Source organism: Pelodiscus sinensis, chromosome 2, assembly GCF_052426305.1.
Source record: "Pelodiscus sinensis isolate ZL-2025 chromosome 2, ASM5242630v1, whole genome shotgun sequence".
NCBI classification, from domain to species: Eukaryota; Metazoa; Chordata; order Testudines; family Trionychidae; genus Pelodiscus; species Pelodiscus sinensis.
In genome coordinates, this window is record NC_143053.1 from 53,400,001 (window position 1) to 53,419,372 (window position 19,372).

The window sequence follows — 19,372 nt, forward strand, 5'->3', positions numbered from 1 at the left end:
ACAGGTCAACACAGCATTTGCAGAGATAAGTGTATTAGTACTGAAGTACATCTACACAGGAATGCTGTTGTTCTCCGTTTACTTGAAACATGCAGGCATGATTTCCAACTCATTAGAGAAGAAAACCTAAGTGTGTGTTGGTTTTGTTTGGAGGATGCATGCACGGCACAAGTGTGTCTCATATATTAATGGAAGAATTCTTAGCTGTGTTTCAAGTACCAAATATAGTGTAAGTGGCTGATAACAGTCTATTTTAAAGCAATTTCTATCAGATGCGTAGCTGGTCAGGAAACTAAACGATGGCACAGGATAGAAAAGGGAATTGTAAGAGTCTGCACAATGTGGCCAAGTCTGTTTTCAGAGACAAATAAACTTGGTAGAGAAATGAGCACACAGAAGGCCTAATGTTCAAAGGACAGTAGGAGTAAAGCAGCTCCCAGAAAAAGCCTATGAGCGCATGGATAAGAGAACAATAACCGCAGGCTCTATAATGGAGGTTAGATGGGTATTAGCTACATGGAAGCACTAATCTAGTGGGCAAGAATGAAGTTTAAATCATCAATATCCAGGTGCTTAGCATTACTTAGGACTGAAGCAATTAGAATTCAGGGGGAATGATTATCAGATTCAAGAGAGACCATTTAATGATAGTCGCAGTATCATTACTGCTATTTAATGGTGAGGGCAATGCTAAGGAGTTAAAATGTATTGTCAGCAGGGATTAGATAGTAGAGGGAAACAAGTCACAATGGTCATCATTAAAGAGTCAGTCATTGCCACAGTTCCCGCACAGTGATCTCTGTGATACTGTTGCCTCACCCTGTACCTTCAGTAGGAAATAACTGTGGCAGCTTTGCAGTATCTGTTAAAAATGTCTTTGATGTCAACCATCTTACATGAGAAATGCATGGATGATATTATCAATGTGAATTGCTATCCCAGCTTTGTCTGCTGTTTTTGAATCATACTCCTTTGGGCGCAATAGCTATTGAGGGTTTTTCTAATTCCTTTGCGTTCCTCTTCTCTTTCAGCCACACTCATCATGTTGCCCTCAATATACTCACAATGCTGCTGGCTAGTTCACCCATTCACCTATTTTATTTTCCCATTATGTTCTTTGGAATTTAGTTGAATTGTACAAAAATCAACTCAACATCCGAGAACATTGCAGCAGAGAATAGGAGTAATGGGTTTGTTACAGGGAAGAGTGGGTTGAGAGTACCTAAAATTCAGTACAGGAGACCTGGTGAATCTCATTCTCCCATATGTCACATGAAGGAAACAGACTGGAAAATCCACTAATTATAAAGAAATGTTTTAGCTCTGCTACCTGTCTATTTTCAGTGGATGCTTTAGTGGTTTTATAGCAAACTTGAGGTCTCTCTCAGACAAATTGGAGACAGATAAATTCAAACAAGAAAAATTGAAAAGATAACAAGGGTTCAAAGAAGAATGGAGAACGTGATTTAGGACTGTAGTCATGAGAAAAATAAGTGCTGCTGAATCACATTTCTCTTTTGATAAGATTTCAGAAACCAATGAAGTGCACATTACCCAGTGATGTGCACATTCTTGGAAAAAAGCTGTGAATCTTAAAGACAGATTCAGTCTTAAATGAGGAGTTAAGACTCTAACGATCATGACCTGAAGATCCAGTATTCATTCTAGAAACAAGCTGAAGCACAAGTGTTCTGATGGGGAAAAAAATATAAATGGAAAAGAACGTTAAGAAGAGGATGAAAAACCATAAGTGAGATTTCTGAGAAAGAAGCTCTTCCATCTGCATCATACTATAAGATAGGAGTGAGGCTAAAGAGAGGAAATATATGCCTGAATAATCATAATGATAATCGTGAAAAATTATATAGCATTTGATATATCTAAAGTGGGATACTTAAATTAATAGATGAATCAATCATAAAACAGTATTACTCATTTCAAGAAGTTCATAAGAAAAAGGTGTGTTTTTTTGGGGAGGGGGAAATTAATTCATGGAACCAGACAATCTTTCTGACACTGAGAAAATAACTGTACTCAGATACACCTAAATATGTCTAAATTTGCTTAATCCACCTATGCAGAAAGAGAGTTAGTATATTTTTTCAAATGAAGTAATCTTTGCCAATAAAGATCCAATTGCAGCACTGTGTTTAATGAAATTAATAGCACCACTCTCAAATAGTTTAGGCTCAACATTTAGATTTTCCATATTTTAGGAAAATATAATTTTCCTCCACGTGATGGTAAAGGAAATGTTACATATTTAAACATTAATTTAAAAGCCTTTTTGAGGTAAGTTAATAATTTCCATGCAATGTTTAAACCCAAACAAAACAGTGCTGGGCACAAGAACTTGAAAGTAAAATTGATTTTAAGCCAACTGAAGCTGATCAGGTTGGTTTCACTTTCCAGAATAAATAAAATTTTAAAAAGTGATACACAAATGAAGGCAAAAGGAGAATCTCAGTTTAATTCTTATAGTTTCACTAATGTAGTACTTTAGTAATAATATTCTATTAAAATGGATATTCTATAGAAATGTGCATCTTTTATGTTGACATTGTCCCTTTAAGATCCCAAAACAGTTTGGCCTTTGCTGCTGAAAACATGTAGGTCAACACTGTAAACATATATGCAACTATTCACATATAAGCAATCTCATTAAATCAATGGAGCTGCTTGTGTGCACGTGTTAGCAGATTGGGACCAGGAAGAGGAAATGACACACAAGCAAAAAATAATAAAATCTGAAATTCAGAGAGTGTACAATAATTAGGGAACAGACTGCAACCCCTCTGGGAGCAGACTTCAGGAAATCCCTCACACATTTAGTAATGCAGAGGGGGTATTCTGCCTGCTGTGAATGCAGAGAAAGTTAGAAGATTACACCCAGCAAAGAGCCTGCTCATAGGGTATACCTCCAAGAAGCTTATACTTAAATTTTCCCAGCATCAAATATGGATGTGAACTGTCACCCAAAGCACAGCAAAGGAGATGTTAAAAGGAGGGTTAATTAGGTGTGGAGAACAGTGGTGTTGAACACATATTAGAGCAGTTTTAAGGATAAGAGTACTTTTCAGTAATGAATATTAAACTAATTTATTTTTATTTTCACTACAACTACTCTACTGTGTACCATTAAGGAATGAAGATTTGTGTGTGCACATATTTGTTGGGTAACAAAACAAACAAACAAAAAGGGATGGAGGGGTTACTAAACATATGGTTGGAGAAAAACCTAATGACAAACCTCTACTGGCCAGTCTAAACCCAAAGTTGAGACCAGGGGTGGGGAACCTTTGTTGGGTCGGGGGCCATCGACCCACAGAAAAATCAGACAGGGGCCGCACACAAGTGAGAAGCAAAGAAGAAACAAAAAACAAACAAAAAAACCCTTCACTGATTGAGAAGCAGAAAGACACTCCCCACATTCCTCTTGCGCACCAGAACTTAGGGGGACCCAGGCTAGTACATTTTGTGTGCTCCAGCCCCATGGGGGAGGGGGGATAACAGGAGGGCTGGCATGCCAGGGTGGGCTCCCAATGCTGGATGAGACCTGAGTCCTGAGGGACAGCATCCAGACCCCGGGCCCGAGGTGCCGCACCCCTGGTTTAGACCATAATAAACCAATTAACCTAAAAGATGTGAGATGAAAGGGGCTGAGAATCCATCTCAAGTGATGCTTCACAGAGTATGCTACTGTATTAATGATTTAAATGTATCTCAAATAAAATTGGTGGAAATTAGATAATCTGATAATTCAGTGATCATGGAAAAACTGATACATGTCACCAAACATTCCATCTATATATTAAGAAGAAACAAGCTAGAGACATATGTGAGTTTTCTAGGGCTTATTAAACCTAGAGACAAGGCTGGCTACATTATGTAGTCTAATTATATTATATCCCTGATTTCTATAAACAAAGATTAGCCACTTTTGGATGTATACATAATACTCAATTAAGTGGAGACCAACAAATATATTACAGTATTTCAAAACTACTCCCTATTTGTTTTATATGCACTCTGTATGCCAATAACTGTTTGACAAAAACAGAAGGGCATTCAGCCAGAGAATCCATTGTGGAAGGGAAGCCCTTCTGACCCAGTGAACAGAAAAACAAGATGCTTTGACCACCACTTAGGGAAGCAATGACATGGTCATCATCAATCAAACCAGAACTGTATAGAACAGGAGCTACTGCTTCAGCTCCAGTCTGACTGACCCCATTGGTGGCTGAATCAGTAGCTCTCCTGGCAAACCAAGTTGTTTTCACAAATCAAAATTTAACAACCTAAGACAACATATACAGGCAGTCCCCGGGTTACATGGATCCGACTTACATCGGATCCCTACTTACAAACGGGGTGAGACAACCCCGCACTAGCTGCTTCCCCCCAGCAGACCAGGGAGACGTGAAGCTAGCGCCACCCCCAGCAGACCAAGGAGATGCGGAGCGGCTTTTCTCAGCAGACACCTCAGCTTGAGAATAAAGGACTGAGGGAAGTGAGGTGTGGGAGAATAAAACTGAGCTCTGGAGAAATGTGTGACTAGAGTTTCCCCTACAATATGTACCAGTTCCGACTTACATACAAATTCAACTTAAGAACAAACCTACAGTCCCTATCTTGTACGTAACCCGGGGACTGCCTGTACAAGAAAGGGGCCTTCCGCACCCACTAATGTGGATGTGTAATTACTTGATTTGGCAGTGCAATCAAGTAGGCAGACAGTGGTTATCAAAATTTGCATCTGCAAAATAGCACCTACAGGGAACTCTGCCTATATCACTGGAAACCATTTTAAAAAAAATCTGGTTCCTTCTGTCACGATTAAACAATTTCTATACAGAACAGCTAATTCTGTAACCTCAGCGAAACAATCTGCACAAGTAAGCTCTTCTCAGGGAAAGTAAAGAAAGCAAAATGATGTGCAGAGTCAACCGCAGCACTCTTGTCTAAATCATAGCAGATGTTCAATTACATACACAAGCCCAAATGACATGAGGAGCATGTGCAGCACCCATACAAACATGCAAGGCTGCCAAATACTCAGCATCTCTCAGGATTTGGGTCTCAATGAAATAATCAATAATAACTATCTCCTGCAGGTTCTCATCTTCACTAGCTAACTTCTTGAAAATATTCTCAAGGTTTCCAGCAAAAATCACATGTAGTTAAACTACATGTGCTAAATGTTTTCTAGTGCCTCTTCATGTCGTATTGTTTCAAACAGCACTAGAAAACTTATAGTGAATGCCTACAGGGTCTACATGGGCCAGCTGGTATACAACTCGCTAACCTACACTAACATTTATACCATTATGGTACAGAGTACTGCCCATGTAATCCAAGCCTCAAAACAGATAGATACACGATGTTTTTTTAAAGTACTTTTGGAAGTTAGAGTTCAATTGAATTCTTTAACTGAATTTCAGTTTTGAGAGAATATTACTAATTACCCTCTGAAATAATACGCCAATGCTCTGAGTATAGCCAACAGCAGTATTGTGATATGCACAGAGAAGTGACAGGAATGAGTGCACAGTATTCTGTTCTTCACAGGTAGCTGATAACTACACAATATCATTAACATTAACTAAATAAACAAGTCATCCCCTTACTGACTTACTGTTTGAACTTTGTGGAAATCCAGGCAAGGAGGATGGACCATTCATTCCAGGCAGAAGAACAGGAGGGAGGCCAGGAAGTCCTGGATAAGCTGCTGGCAAACTGATACCATGAAGTGAACTGCTGTCCATCATGCCTGGCTGCTGTACTGTTAAGCCTAGCACATCTGTAGCCTTCTTTATACGATCCAATTCCTGCTGTGCCATCAGCTGTCTAACCGTTGTAGGAGCTAAATAATCTTTCTCCCGATCTAGCTGACTTCCTACAGTTTCTCTCACTTTTGAAATATGTTGTTTGGAAAAGATATGGTCTCTTATAGATAAACGTGCAGAATACTTCACCCCACACAGAGAACATTCTGGCTTTGCCCCATCTGTTCCACTCTGATTTATCATGAATGGCTTCCCTATGTTAATTTTGAATTTCTTTTCTTTTGCCCGAGCATTCTGGAACCAAACTTGAACTACCCGTTTGGGCAGACCAATCTCATTCCCTAGCATTTCACATTCTTGCATGGTTGGAGTCCGATAGTCACTAAAGCAAGCTTTCAGGACTTTAAGCTGGAGGTTACTCATTTGTGTTCGGAAACGTTTGTGACCTGGTCGATCACTGTTTTTGGATTTAAAAGGGTTGTTAGCTCCAAATGGGTTGGGTGAACTTGGATCAGCAATGCTTGATGTTTCACTGCGGTCAGCATTATCATCGGCATCGTCGGTAATGTAATAACTTTGGTCATGATCACCATCTTTGTCACTGAAATGTACCGATGGACTAGTTAGGGAGAAGAGAAACTTATCATCACAATTCTCAAGTGTAGGTGTGGTTGCTGTTTTTGACAAAGAATCATTCACATGTGTTTTTGGCTCTTTGGGAGATGATACAGATTTCACATCCCCTGAACTACCAGTCATGTTTTCTATTTCATTGTTTCCCTCATCTCCTGTCGTGGCATCACTAATTGCTGTATTAATTGATGAAGTCTCATCAAAGTCAGTCTTATTTTGATCATACCCAGAGTCAGCAGGAGGGGCATTCAGATTTTCTATATCCTCACTGCACTCAGCTTTGAAAGAAGAAGGGCTTAAAAGATTCTTTGGGGACATCTCTGCAGTTTTACTAACAGGGGTTGACACCGTGGAGGCTAATTCATTTTCACTTGATAAATCAATCTTTGTTAATGATAGTGATGGATAATCAAAAAATATGTATTTTTGTGGACTTTCTCCTCCATCTTCAGTTGATATTAATGGACTAGGAGGCAAACTATAACCTGCCTGTTTTCCTTCATTCCAGTGCCGAGAGCGAATGTGACTTTCCAAAGCTGACTTTGCTTTAAACAGTGCTCGACAAAAAGGACACCTTTTATGTGACTGGGCTGGACCTACTGCACGGAACTGTCCTTTTCTTTCTCGGGCTCGTGTGTTCTGAAACCAGACTTGTACTACTCTCTTTTTAAGTCCTACTTCACGTGCAATATGATCTAGCATCTTTCTGGTGGGATTAGAATCTAATAGGTATTTCTCATACAGTATTTCCAGCTGCTCTGGAGTAATGGTAGTTCTCAACCGCTTATCACGATGTTGGTCTTCACCACTGTTTCCCCCCTCTTTTTCACTACAATTATTATCTTCTTTATCATCTAATTTTCGTTTAAGTGAGCCAGAAACTGTAGCAGTGTGGGATGTATGTGATGAGCTTGTCTGCTGGGGTATCTGAGCAAGAGAACTATTAAGCAATTGTCCTGTCATCAGAGGATTATTGGGATCAAATATCATATAGGGCATATCCATGGGTCTTTCTAAAAACTGAGAGTGAAGAAATTGGTTTTGGGCTGCTAGGAAATGCATGTGCTGGTGCTCTTGCCAAAGTTCTAGAGTTGGAAAGGCAACTGTACACTGGTCACATTGGTACTGTAATAACTGAGGAGGTAGACTGTTCTGCAGAGAAGTCATTGAAATTGATATAGGACTGGAAGGAACTGGTGTAGTCTGTGATGCAGAAGGAGGTCGTCCTGCCATCTGTGGTTGTTTTTGTTGTTGTGACTGAGAGACTGAGGGTTGTGGATCAGAAGAAGCTACTGGTGTAGATGGTATGGGTTTGGTGCCTTGTGTGGTGCTATCAATTTGCTTAGGTGTGATGTCATTTTGCTTTGGCTTTTCTGTTGCCTCAGGTTTAGGAGAACTTTTTTCAGGCTCTGGTTTGGGTGATGGCATTAAAGGAGTACTAGAACCAGAGCCAGAGCTTGCTGTTGTCACAGTCGCATTTTTGGATGGGTCTGTTTGACCAGAAACTGTGCAATTTTTATACAACATTTGATCTGTAGCATCCATAGAATCTTCTGTTTGGCTTTCATCTTGAGCATCATCATCTTCATCTTTGTAACATTGTTTTTTCTGGTGTGTAATCAAGTCAAATATTCTGGGAAAAACTACGCTGCACTTTTTACATTGATATTGCATATTGCTAGTTCGAATATATCGCTCATTAGTGAGTTCCCTTTTTTCATTATCTTTTGTTTCTGCTTGATTTTCATAACTTTTGCGAGCTTTCTGTCGTGCATTTTGGAACCATACAACAATAACTCGAGTAGGTAGGTTAAGTACAGTTGACAGTTGTTCAATTTCATCATCCTTTGGATAAGCATTTGTGTCAAAAAAATCTTGTAAGACCCTAAGCTGGTAGTCAGTAAACCTAGTTCTAGATGATCTCTTGCTGAACGATGCATCAGATTTGTAATGCTCTAAAGAAGTGGGTTGAGGATCAATTCTAATATCTTCCAAAACAGTTATGGGAGGATTACTGAAGTTATATGGGGAATCTTTGTTTCTTTGTCGTTCCTTAAAAAGGGTATTACGAAACCAGTGTTTGATAACTTTTTGGGAAAGGCCAGATTTCTCAGCCATTTCTTGAATCTGTTCTTCACTTGGAGAATTGTTAATATCAAAATAAGCCCGTAAGATTTTTAATTGATCATCTGTGATTCTTGTACGTGGACGCTTGAACTGAGAATGTCGTAGGAAGTTGGGATCTAATCCTAGCTGTTGCTGGCAAAGCTGGGTAAGATCTGCAGACAAAGTATCCATTGGTGGTAGCTGGAGGGCAAGCTGAGGAGGCAACGCAGGATGCTGCACTGGCTGCATCATAATCGGAGGGAAAAGTGGAAGATCTAATGAAACAGGCAGCTGGACCTGAGGTGGAGCTGAAGGAGGTGGTGGAGGCGGCGGAGGGGGTGGTGGAGGCGGAGGCGGAGGTGGTGGAGTAGGCGGCAGAGCTTGCAAAGGAGTGGGTGCAGAATTTTGAATTTTTCCAGAACTGGCCGAAGAAGGCTGTGAAGGAGCTGAAGGCAGCGGTGGAGGAGGAGGCGGGGGAGGTGGCGGCGGCGGCGGCGTTTCTGGAGAAGATGGTGAAATTGGGTAAAGCTTGTCATAAGCCTCCCTGTATTGACGGGCAAATTTCTCTAGTGCTCCATAAGGAAAAAACTGACCATGTACATGCTCTTGATGACTCTTCAAAATAAGAATGTTAGAAAATAGCTTATTACATGTTCCACATTCCAATTTGTCAGTGTTTTCACCCTCACTGGTCTTGCTTTTTTTCTGTACTTTTTGTCTATTTTCATTGTACTGAATAACCAGCTCAAAACCAAAATTCTCCAGCAAGGCTTTGGCTGCATTTCCCCTAGCCCCAGAAGCTATTCTAGGCGGTGGAATGGTTGGCTCTGAGGATTTCTGCTTCTTCATATCTTTGTTCTCCTTTAGTCCTTCACTTTCATTTGTCAATTCTTGCTTTGGTTTTTCTTGTTTCTCAGAAATCTCTTCTGACTCTTTATATGATGGCATATCCTTTATCAACTGGCAATCTGCATTTACTAGACTATTTTGCTCCTGTTTCATTAGTTTGCTACTTTGCTGCTGCTTTTGTGGCTGAATTTGGGGTTGTGTTGATTGATACTGTTGTGCTTGTTGTTGTAAGATTTGTAGTTGTGTTTGCCCAACATGGTGTTGAGTTTGTATTTGCTGCTTTAAATCTTCGAGCAGTGATCCTGCCATCCCTGCCATTCCAGGCATACCAAATGTGGCAGAACCAGGCAAACCCAGGTCGGGGGTCAAGCTAAATTCTGTCCCAGGTATGTAGAATGGAAAAAGGAATTGAGGCTGTTGAAACTGCAACAGTGCTTCTGGGGTCATAGGAAAATGAGGCAAAAAGGCAGGGTTTAGAAACTGGGGCTGAAAGAACGCAGCTTGCTGTTGCAGTTCATGCTGTAATTGCATCTGAAGTTGTGCTGGTGACTGTGGTGGATGATGTGTAGGCTGAGCAGAAATTAATTCAGAAGCTTGCTTTTTATTTAATTCTTTGGCATCTAAGTGGGTATCTTTGCTGTTAACGGCTGGTAAGCTCATAGAATCTAGCATCCCTTGGCTAGGGCTATTAACATTCCCTGCTACACTATTTCCACTAGTTATATTACCACTTGGTTCTAATTTCGCAGCCCTTGCTTTAGTCTGATGAAGCACAGATCTCATATGGATTTCCAAGGTAGAACTTTGGCTATATGCAACATTACAAATGCTGCATTTGTAGGGTTTGTTATCAGTGCTGCTGTTGCTTTCTTGAGGGACAGGACTTGATGCTTCCTGCAAAACCTTTTTGAGTTTATGTAAATGAGAGACAGAATTATAATGGACCAAGAGAATGTTCTTTTGAGTGAAAGATTCTTTACACACTGTACATTTATATGGGCGAGATGGATCTAGAAATTTTTCCATAGTAAAATTTGGCCCTTTTCTAAAAGGTAAGGTCCGCTTTGGTTCTGAGCCCATGTCATCTGGAATAGAGCTACTATCACTTCCTACAGGACTTGCTTTACCCTCCTGGTCCATCTCATATTCTCGTTCTATTTCCTGTTCTAGTGCATGATCATCTTGTGCCATACTTTCACTTTCTGCCCAAAGTTCACCGTTTACAGGTAAAGATGCATACAGCTGCTGAAGTTCAGCTTCATTGAGTTCAGGGTGGCCTGCTTCCAAGTGTTTTTTTAAAGCCTGGAATGTACGGAAGCTACGTTGACAAAGGCTACACATGGTAGCAGCCCGAATAGCATGATACTGGGAATGTATCTGAAGCTTCTGCATAGTCTTAAAAGCCAAGCTACAATGGTTACAACGATATTTATAGACATGGCGATCAGAAACAGAGAGTTGCTGCTTCTTCTGCTGTTCATTCAATTGATCCGGCAGTGATTCAGTGATCTTTGTATCCTTACTGCTGTTCTTACTCCATTCTGGCATTTCAGTACATTCCTTAGGTGGCTTCTGTTCCTCAGTCTTAATTTCCATTCCAGTTTTTGCTTCATCCAGCCCAGGAGTGTTTTTCTCATCCATTGGACTGTCACCTGGTTAAGGAATGCAAAGAAATATCTTTTAGACACATGACATTTGAGCACAGGAAAGAATATTATTTATCATGCTTATCATGATAGTGCCTAAGGAGCAACCAAAATGGTCCCCGACTGTGCATAGTACAAACATAGACATCACCTGCCCTAAATTGCTAACAAACAAATAAAAAAAGGCAGATAAAGAATATGGAAAAGGGGCAAACACACAAGCAAAGTGACCAGTGTGATGGTGACAAAGAGAATGTTAGAGCCCTGATATTTCTGTTAATTCTTAGGGTAGCTAATCACAGAGATGAAGGAGGGGAGGAGAAAGCAGACAGAAGGCAGGCTGAGGGGGTACAGGGCCTGTGGGGAGAAGGTGGGGACATAGGTATTAAGGGGGAGCATGGCTGAGGTGAAAGAACTGAGTTGGGGGTTGGAGCAAACAGCCAATAAGCACAAGAGTGTGTCTAGAGTGAAAACTGAAATATGGACTTGAAGGACCCACTCATCTCACATTTTCATAGGCTCTAGACAGAGTTACAGATAACTCATTATCTTATAAGAGTATATGTTTATAATAGTAAGGGTCTTATTTTCAAAATGGTCACATACAGCTTCATGTCAAATTGTCATGTCAAATTACTACAGGTATGCTCTAGCTGAAGTCAAGTAATTGTACAGTCACATGGACAATGTGCATCCAACTAGCTATGTGCCTTTCCAAAGGGCCAAATTCATTGTTGAGCTGTGACATTTCAAAGGCCCATCTTTGAAAATCATGCCCTAAATGACATTTTACAATTTTTGTCCTGTTACCTCGTGTTAATATTTGTAAACAAAAAAAGTAGTCCTGTACCAAGGAAGCATCAAGTGGTTTGCTCCAAGAATCTCTCATTTAGATTCTGTGTGTCTAGTCCTTTGTTTGCATACCTGAATATTTCCCAGATCCTTCCGCTGTAATGGTAGCAGGTGTGTCACGCTCGGATTTCTCTGAGGGAGCTGTAGGCAATAGCATACTATTGGGCATCATCATATCTGGTACAGGAACCTTTAAAAAAACAAGGACACAATATTATTCAATTCAAAGCAGAAAACACACCATTTAACAATGCATCACACATGGTTCAAAGCTTATCACACATCAAAAGCCCAAGGATTGATTCAGTCCTGGATTACAGACTGGTGACGTTGGTCACGTAACAGTCTCTCCAGGCCTGGGTTTCCCACCTGTAAAATGGAATACCAATACCTAACTGTATCCATTAAATATTGTGAGATGCTCTGACACCTTGGGAATAAGGGCCTATACCAAATAAGGGCTACATTTTCTGTTGTGCTCAAGAACAAAGCGTTCGGAGTATTTGCCCAAAAATCTCTAGAACCATTATGGTGATACATGAAAGTAAATATAATTTTCCACTGAGAGAAAAAATTCTAACCACATTAAAAGAAACAAAAATAATTTTAATTTGACATTTTACACTTTGCATGGGTAGAGTCCACTCACAGGAATGGTGCCTTTGACTGTGGTGCTGTGAGGGCGGAATAGAAATCAGTGATTGCAAACATGCCAGAGATGAGATATTTAGCAAACATCTATTTCCTTTGTGATCAAGGAGATCAGATGTGGACAGGACAAGTTACTCTTAGGTGGTTATAGAAACAATTTATAAGAGAAAGATTATTGGAATACTTAAGACCACACCAATAAAATTCTCTAAAAAAAAATCCTCCCAGAAACAAAACAACTCCCCTCCCAAATTCATCCAAAACCAAGACAGGAGAAAGTCACTGATATGGGGAGCAAAAAATACATCCTGCAAGTAGAAGATTGCTCCAAAGTTTTTTCAATCTCTCAATCACTAAACATTAGAAGCCTGTATTTAAAAAAAAAAAAAATAGTTTCAGCCTTTTGTCATGGTGAAGATAGTGTTCTGACAGTGTAAATAGGTATTTTGCTGACTTCTTAACTAGGCATGTGAAAGTGTAACTGTGTATACAGTTAACCTATGAGCCTCGGCTCATCGGTTAAAGTTAACTATTACACGCAGGCTCCCAGTATGAGCAGGGAGCAGTCTTAAATGCTGGCTCCCCATGCACACTGGCTCCCCACGCATACCAGCTCTTTGATATAGAGACAGCAGTGCAGGGCAACAGGCAACAGACTGCCACCCTGCATTTAACTGCTGAAATTTTCAGCGGTTACGCAGTTACTTAATTACACACATTTTAACATTTCTATTCTTAACCTAGTGTTTCAGAAACAAGTCTCCAGCCAAGAGAACCATCCCATCCATAGGATAGTTCAGAGCAGCCCCGCAACGGTTGGAGCTAGGACCTCTGTTAATCCCTTGGCTCACGTCGCTAGGGGGAGAGGGTTTCAGGCAAGGACTCCAATGGAAGTGGGAATGGGCAGGGCAGGGGTGGGGCTTGGTGGAAGGGGTGGAGTGGAGGTGAAGCAAGGCAGGGGTGGGACCTTCGCCAGGGCCTACACACAGTAAAAGGAAAAAACAGCCAGAGCAGACAAAAGAACCAAGCCCAACAATATCATATAACAAGTGCCATATAGACCTAATATTATAAGATATACCTTTATCATGGTATATGTTTGTTTGTGTATTTCTATTTGGAATTCATTTGACTAACATATGTTATTAAATGTGTTCAGAAAAACTCATAAAACTGATTAACCCTCATAAAAATAATACTTTGCTTTAGAACTTTTTGCCCAGGGAACAGCTGCTATTTTACAAACAGTCCATAAGTTAATGTTCACAATACCCTTGTGGAATAGATATGATTAGACCCCATTTAGAGATATGCACTGAGGCACAGAAAGGTGAGTGGCCTGATTTTTCAAAGCTGAGTTAAATGTAAACTCTGGGGTCTCAGCCTCTTTAAAAAAATCTAGCTTCAGTAACTTGCCCTTGGGACATAAATTAGTGGTAGAGGGTGAGGTAATATCTTTTATTGGACCAACTTATTTGGCAAGAGAAACAAGCTCTTGAGCTTACGCACAGTTCTCCTTCAGGCCAGAGAGTTAGGAATGGAATTCAATGGTCCTAACGGTCCATCCCCCACTCTGGCTACCAGAATACAAGCTCACCAAAAATTCATTGTCTACACGTTTGAGCATGTTCCTTTCAAATGTGTATCAGAATTTTCAATACTTACTGTCATAAGCAGTTTCTCCACACAGTCAGGAGAGACACTGTGCAAATGAGTCAAATGAAGTTGGAGATGCATTTTGTTGCTGAGGACATCCTGGCAGAGAGGACAGCAGATAACAGGCTGCATTGAGTGCTGTGACAAGACATGCATCTGGATACGATTTGGGTCCCTACTACTGTAGTTACAATAAGGACACTGATAGAACTGAAAAACATCAAATGAAGAGGCAGGATATTAGTGTGCTTTGAATGATTTGATAGGATTGCTATTTCAATAGAATATCATCTCTGTTTTGCTTTTGAGCTACCTGAGAAAATTCCATGAGGCAACAGAATCGTTACATTTTCAATTACCTGTTCATGTCCAAATTTATGGTCCTCCAAAGACTTTGATTTTTTAGATGCGCCATCCTCTTCTTTTGCCGGAAGTAGCTGTTGTGTATTCACTTTTGGCTCCTTCTCTGGTGTGATTATTCCTGTTTCAAAAACATGTTTTTTAGAAACATGTTTTAAACTTAGACATACTATGCTAGACAAACATTATGATGCCGTATAATCTCACAGATGGTTGTGCTAAATTTACAAAAAATAATGTACTTAAATAAAACTATTTGAAACCTACCAAATAGAGAGGTAAAAACACACTTTTATCCTTGATGCACACTCTAGAAATAAATTTAAAAATGGACTCTTCTCTTTTGTTTAGATAACCTTCGGTTGCCTTGAAAGATTAATCAATAACATGCTCTCTTCAGTATCTCAGTTTGAATTTCTCTATTATATTAAGAGAAATCAACTTTCGCTCAGAAATCCTTGTTTTCAAAAATAGTTAATTTTCTAACATTTAATTTCCTTCTACCATTTCTAAAGCATTTGGGGAGTGAAATTATTTTGCTGCTTTGATACAGTTCTGAAGCTAAATATAGTATCAAAAAGAAACCAAAAACCAAAACAAGCAATGACAACAAAACCCAACAAAACTCAACCCCAAACAACCCCCTAAAATCTACATCTCCATATGTATACAGTGGAAAACAGAATTAGAGCTAACTAAATATTAATTATATGCAAAGAGCAGTCATTTTGGGTTGCTTTAAATGTTTATATTATGAAGTTCTATACTGTGGTACTCTAATCAAAACCAGGGATATAATTATTTTCTATAGATAGTTCTACTACTAAGTATTAAATACTATATTTAATATTATGCCTGAGCTAGCTGTATAATGTGACCCAGTCATGCACACATCAAAGAAAAGAGTGCAATTCTAATTTCCCAGTCCATCAGAAAATTCTTTCCAGCATCAATTTGCCAGATAATCTCTTTTGCTAGGCTGGATATTACAACAGCATTGGGTAGGCATGTCACATACATCTCACGACAAACACAAAACCTCATTTACCAACCATTCCAATCTCATCATAGTGCGGCATCATCTGACCTTTTTTCTGCTGTTTATTATGAGTATTTCTAATTTTAACTTTCAATTTTCACCATCTTCCAGTCAATTTGCAACTAAATTATTTCCAGGGTGAGGACACTATCACTGGACAACTGGGTGCAAATACATCTTGAAATGCAATGAAGCTAAACCATTGATTGCTATCAGACCCAACGTAAATATATAGTCCAGGGGTAATCTGATTGTATGCTGTGCATGAAGATTTATCTTGATTTTTTTTCAATTCACATAAGGTTCATATAAATGAACAAATTGCACCTCATTGCACAATAACCTAGTTTTAATTTAAAAATAAGGTCATGAATGTTATTGAAACAAGGTAAAGATGAACAAAGAAAATGCTTGTATTTTTCTCTGAAAAAAAAAAAAGATTTTTTTTCTTATTACACAAGCAACACAGTATTTGATATAAACAAGGCAACATTAGAAAAAATGTAAGATAAAAGGTAAACAGAAAGGAAGCAAACAAACCCTGAGAATAATAATAAATGGTTAAATACTGAATCATACAGAGATATTTTCCTCATGGGCATTTTTTTTAAATACACAAATATATCTTATTACATACACATTTGTGTTTGTTTCCTAATGATGTAAAATTGCTTGGTGTTGTGTAATTTAGACTAGTAATTATAAGAGAGCCCTGCTGAAATTTAAGTTAATTCCTGACATATTTTCCTACTTTCAATGACTAATTTATCAACAGGTTGAACAAATTTCGTTTTTGGAATCCGATATTGCCACACTGTCCAGGCCTGATCCTGTAGGCATTACTAAGGCTAGTCAGCAGAGCCCAGTTGTTTAATGGTAGTTGGGCATTGCTACGCTCTGTATTGCAATGCCTAACTGATTTAGGAGGCAAATTCTGATTTTCAAAGGGAATTTAGGCGTTTAGGAACCGAATTCCCGGTGACCATCCATAGAATTTTGGCACCTGAATGCCTACATTCTTTTTAAAACTGCAACTTGGCCTCCTAATTCATGCTTTGCAATGCTGAGCACAGCAAGGTCTATACACTTTAAACGGCAGAGTATGAACTTTGCTGCATTAAGGGCTGCAGGATTGGGCTTTTGATGCCTAAAGGTATAATGCACATGACATCATCATAAGCCATCATTATATTACTCAGTTTGGTTTCCAATGCTCCCTAGCCTAACAGAATATATATAGGAGTACAGCATTGTTATTTAAATACCTTAAATATGAGAATTATGGGAAGTAAAAAAGTGACACACTATTAACAGGGAAAGGTTACTTTTCAAGTCATAGAAAGATGGGTTCAAATTATTAACCTCTCTTCATTTCTAACTGTCAAAAACGTCTCAGTTGACAACTGTCTCTTATCTACATCATATGTCACTTTAAAATGTCCAATTTTAAAGATAATGGACAGTCTCTCTGCTGATGTACACTGGTATTAATACAGGGCATGGCAGATTCACACCTGCTGAGGATCTTGTCCAAAATAAATAAATATTCACATAACACTTTGTTACAGGAATTTTGCAGGCAAACTCTGCTTCCAGTTACATTGGTTCAAATGGACTAACATTGGTATTAACTGTTGGTAGAATTTAGCTATGAGCAATAAGAGACAGATAGGGGAGTATGAACGTGTATTTATATTATTAAACGTTTTCTACCATTGGATATGATAACTATTTCAAGGGACCAATAACAATCACAGAACTCATATTTCTTGTTTCTATAGTTACAAGTATTGGTTTTTATACATTTTCCTTTGTGTTTAATGTAAACCAACCCTTGTAAAACACTGCATTTTAGGGTAATAAATACATAACAGAGAGCAGTCCCCTCACTATGTTTACTATGTTAATTATATAAAATGTTAAAGCTAACCAAGGCAATTTGGGATGGGAGGAGTCTGGATTCATTCAACCATAAACACTGTTACTTTTTAAATGACCAAAGCTACATCTGGTATCAAGTAAAATAACAATCTCAAGATTTTATGGTAAGCATTAGAAAGCTAGGGCCTGATTCTCCACTGCTTTGCTCCCTGTGTAGTTGTCTGCATCTGTGCAAAGTGAGTGGCAAACACTACCACGTTATATTACTAATGTTTTACACCATGTACCAACTTTTCACAAGTATAAAGGACTATGCAAGGGGCAAAGCACTAGAGAATCTGCTCCTTTTAGTTCAGATAATACCAATGAAGTGCCCTAGCACCTGATTCAGCTGTATCTACTATATACTTTCACTGTTGAATTCACTATTTTAACACATTCCCTGTGGAATGACAGAGCAAAGACAGGGGCTTATAGAAATGGCATTGCAATAATAATAATAATAATAATAATAATAATAATAGTTAATAATAAGTAGCAATTGAACAGTATGAAAGGTATGCAACTTTTAGATCATTTGTATAACAGGACATTTCCCTGGCACTGCCTTCTTAATATACAATTTTAAAAAAGAACTAAATCCTGTCATTCTTTCTGTTTTAAAGATACAGTTTTCTGGTTAACTGTGAAACATAGCCATAATGCAATGGCAATGGATTTAGCTCAAAAACTAAGCTTAATCATAAATAAGCACCACAAAATACACTAGTCAAAGATTACCTGTCAGTCACTGAATTATTTAATTCATGTAAGATTGCTAGTACAAAAATGACATAATTCACTGCAATCCAGTTGAAATCGCCTACTTGATAATTCTAACAACTAAAATAAAAGCAAGGGTCATAAAAAAGTTTATGTTAATGACAAGTAAGGTAAGCCTAATAAAATGTGTCCTAACAAAATAAAAACCTGAAAAGGCTGAGAACAAAAATATTGGCTTGTTAATCAATGTATTTCATAAATATCACAACTTAAGACTTGTGATATATCAGATGATGTAACTCAACTTCAAAATAATTCTAAAATTAAAATTACTGGTACAGCATTCTAATTAGAATAGAACGAAAGGGTAATTGTCACTGCAATAATGAAGGTTAATTTCCATCCTTCCTCATGTTTACTACCTTATTAAAAAGTGCTCCCCTTAGCCATGGCAGAGACATATTATATTTTCAATGCAAATGTATTAATCTGGATAAATTCCATATTAATTCTTGCATTGCATAGAGCTGTAATTTGGATTATAATTAATCTAAAGTGGCACTAGATTTAAATGACAATATAAATGAGGCATTAGTAGGCTTTTTTGTTCTGAATGAATATTCAACAAATATAACTTTAATATTGCCAAGTCTCATTCAGAAAGCTCCAGTCCTTGAGATAAGGTAAGCAATACAGCACAACAGCTTACACAAACACACTGTTACTAAATAACATGTTAATCCTTCCTCTTCTAATAGATTCTATGTTAAAGAGGGGTCACACTGCTTTTCTGTCTAACTTGTTAAGATTGTGATTAATTTATTGGTTTTCCTGAGATTTCTCTTGGCAAGACTTGCAACACTCAATTCATGAGAAAGCCCAAATTAACATTCAATTATATATAAGCAGTTATTCAGTCATTAGAAATACTTGTCAGCTGAGTTGAGAATTAAGACCTTGGCATGAGTGCAGAATTAATTTAGAAAATTAAACACAAGTTTTTAAAAGGTCAGTTTAAGAGTTTCCAGTATAAATTGTTGTCTGTGATTGCTGTAAAGCATGAGGACATTTGTTTTTATATGGCTCTTACTGCAGAGATACCTTTGGAATTACTGACACTGGCGTGCACCACAATTATTGCATTTTCGTTG

The 19,372-nt window shown here is 38.5% G+C and overlaps 1 protein-coding gene across 4 annotated transcripts in view; it reads right to left on the minus strand.

Moving 5' to 3' along the window:
- ZFHX4 (zinc finger homeobox 4) overlaps positions 1 to 19,372 on the minus strand; it is a 181,999-nt gene that overhangs the window by 4,976 nt on the left and 157,651 nt on the right. For all 4 annotated transcript variants that reach the window (XM_075920494.2, XM_075920495.2, XM_014577726.4 and 1 more), the window contains 4 exons: positions 14,539 to 14,660; positions 14,189 to 14,389; positions 11,945 to 12,062; positions 5,636 to 11,026 (listed from right to left, as the gene is read on the minus strand). In XM_075920494.2, the coding sequence (XP_075776609.1) occupies positions 5,636 to 11,026; positions 11,945 to 12,062; positions 14,189 to 14,389; positions 14,539 to 14,660 (5,832 nt within the window). The remainder of the gene's footprint in view (positions 1 to 5,635; positions 11,027 to 11,944; positions 12,063 to 14,188; positions 14,390 to 14,538; positions 14,661 to 19,372) is intronic.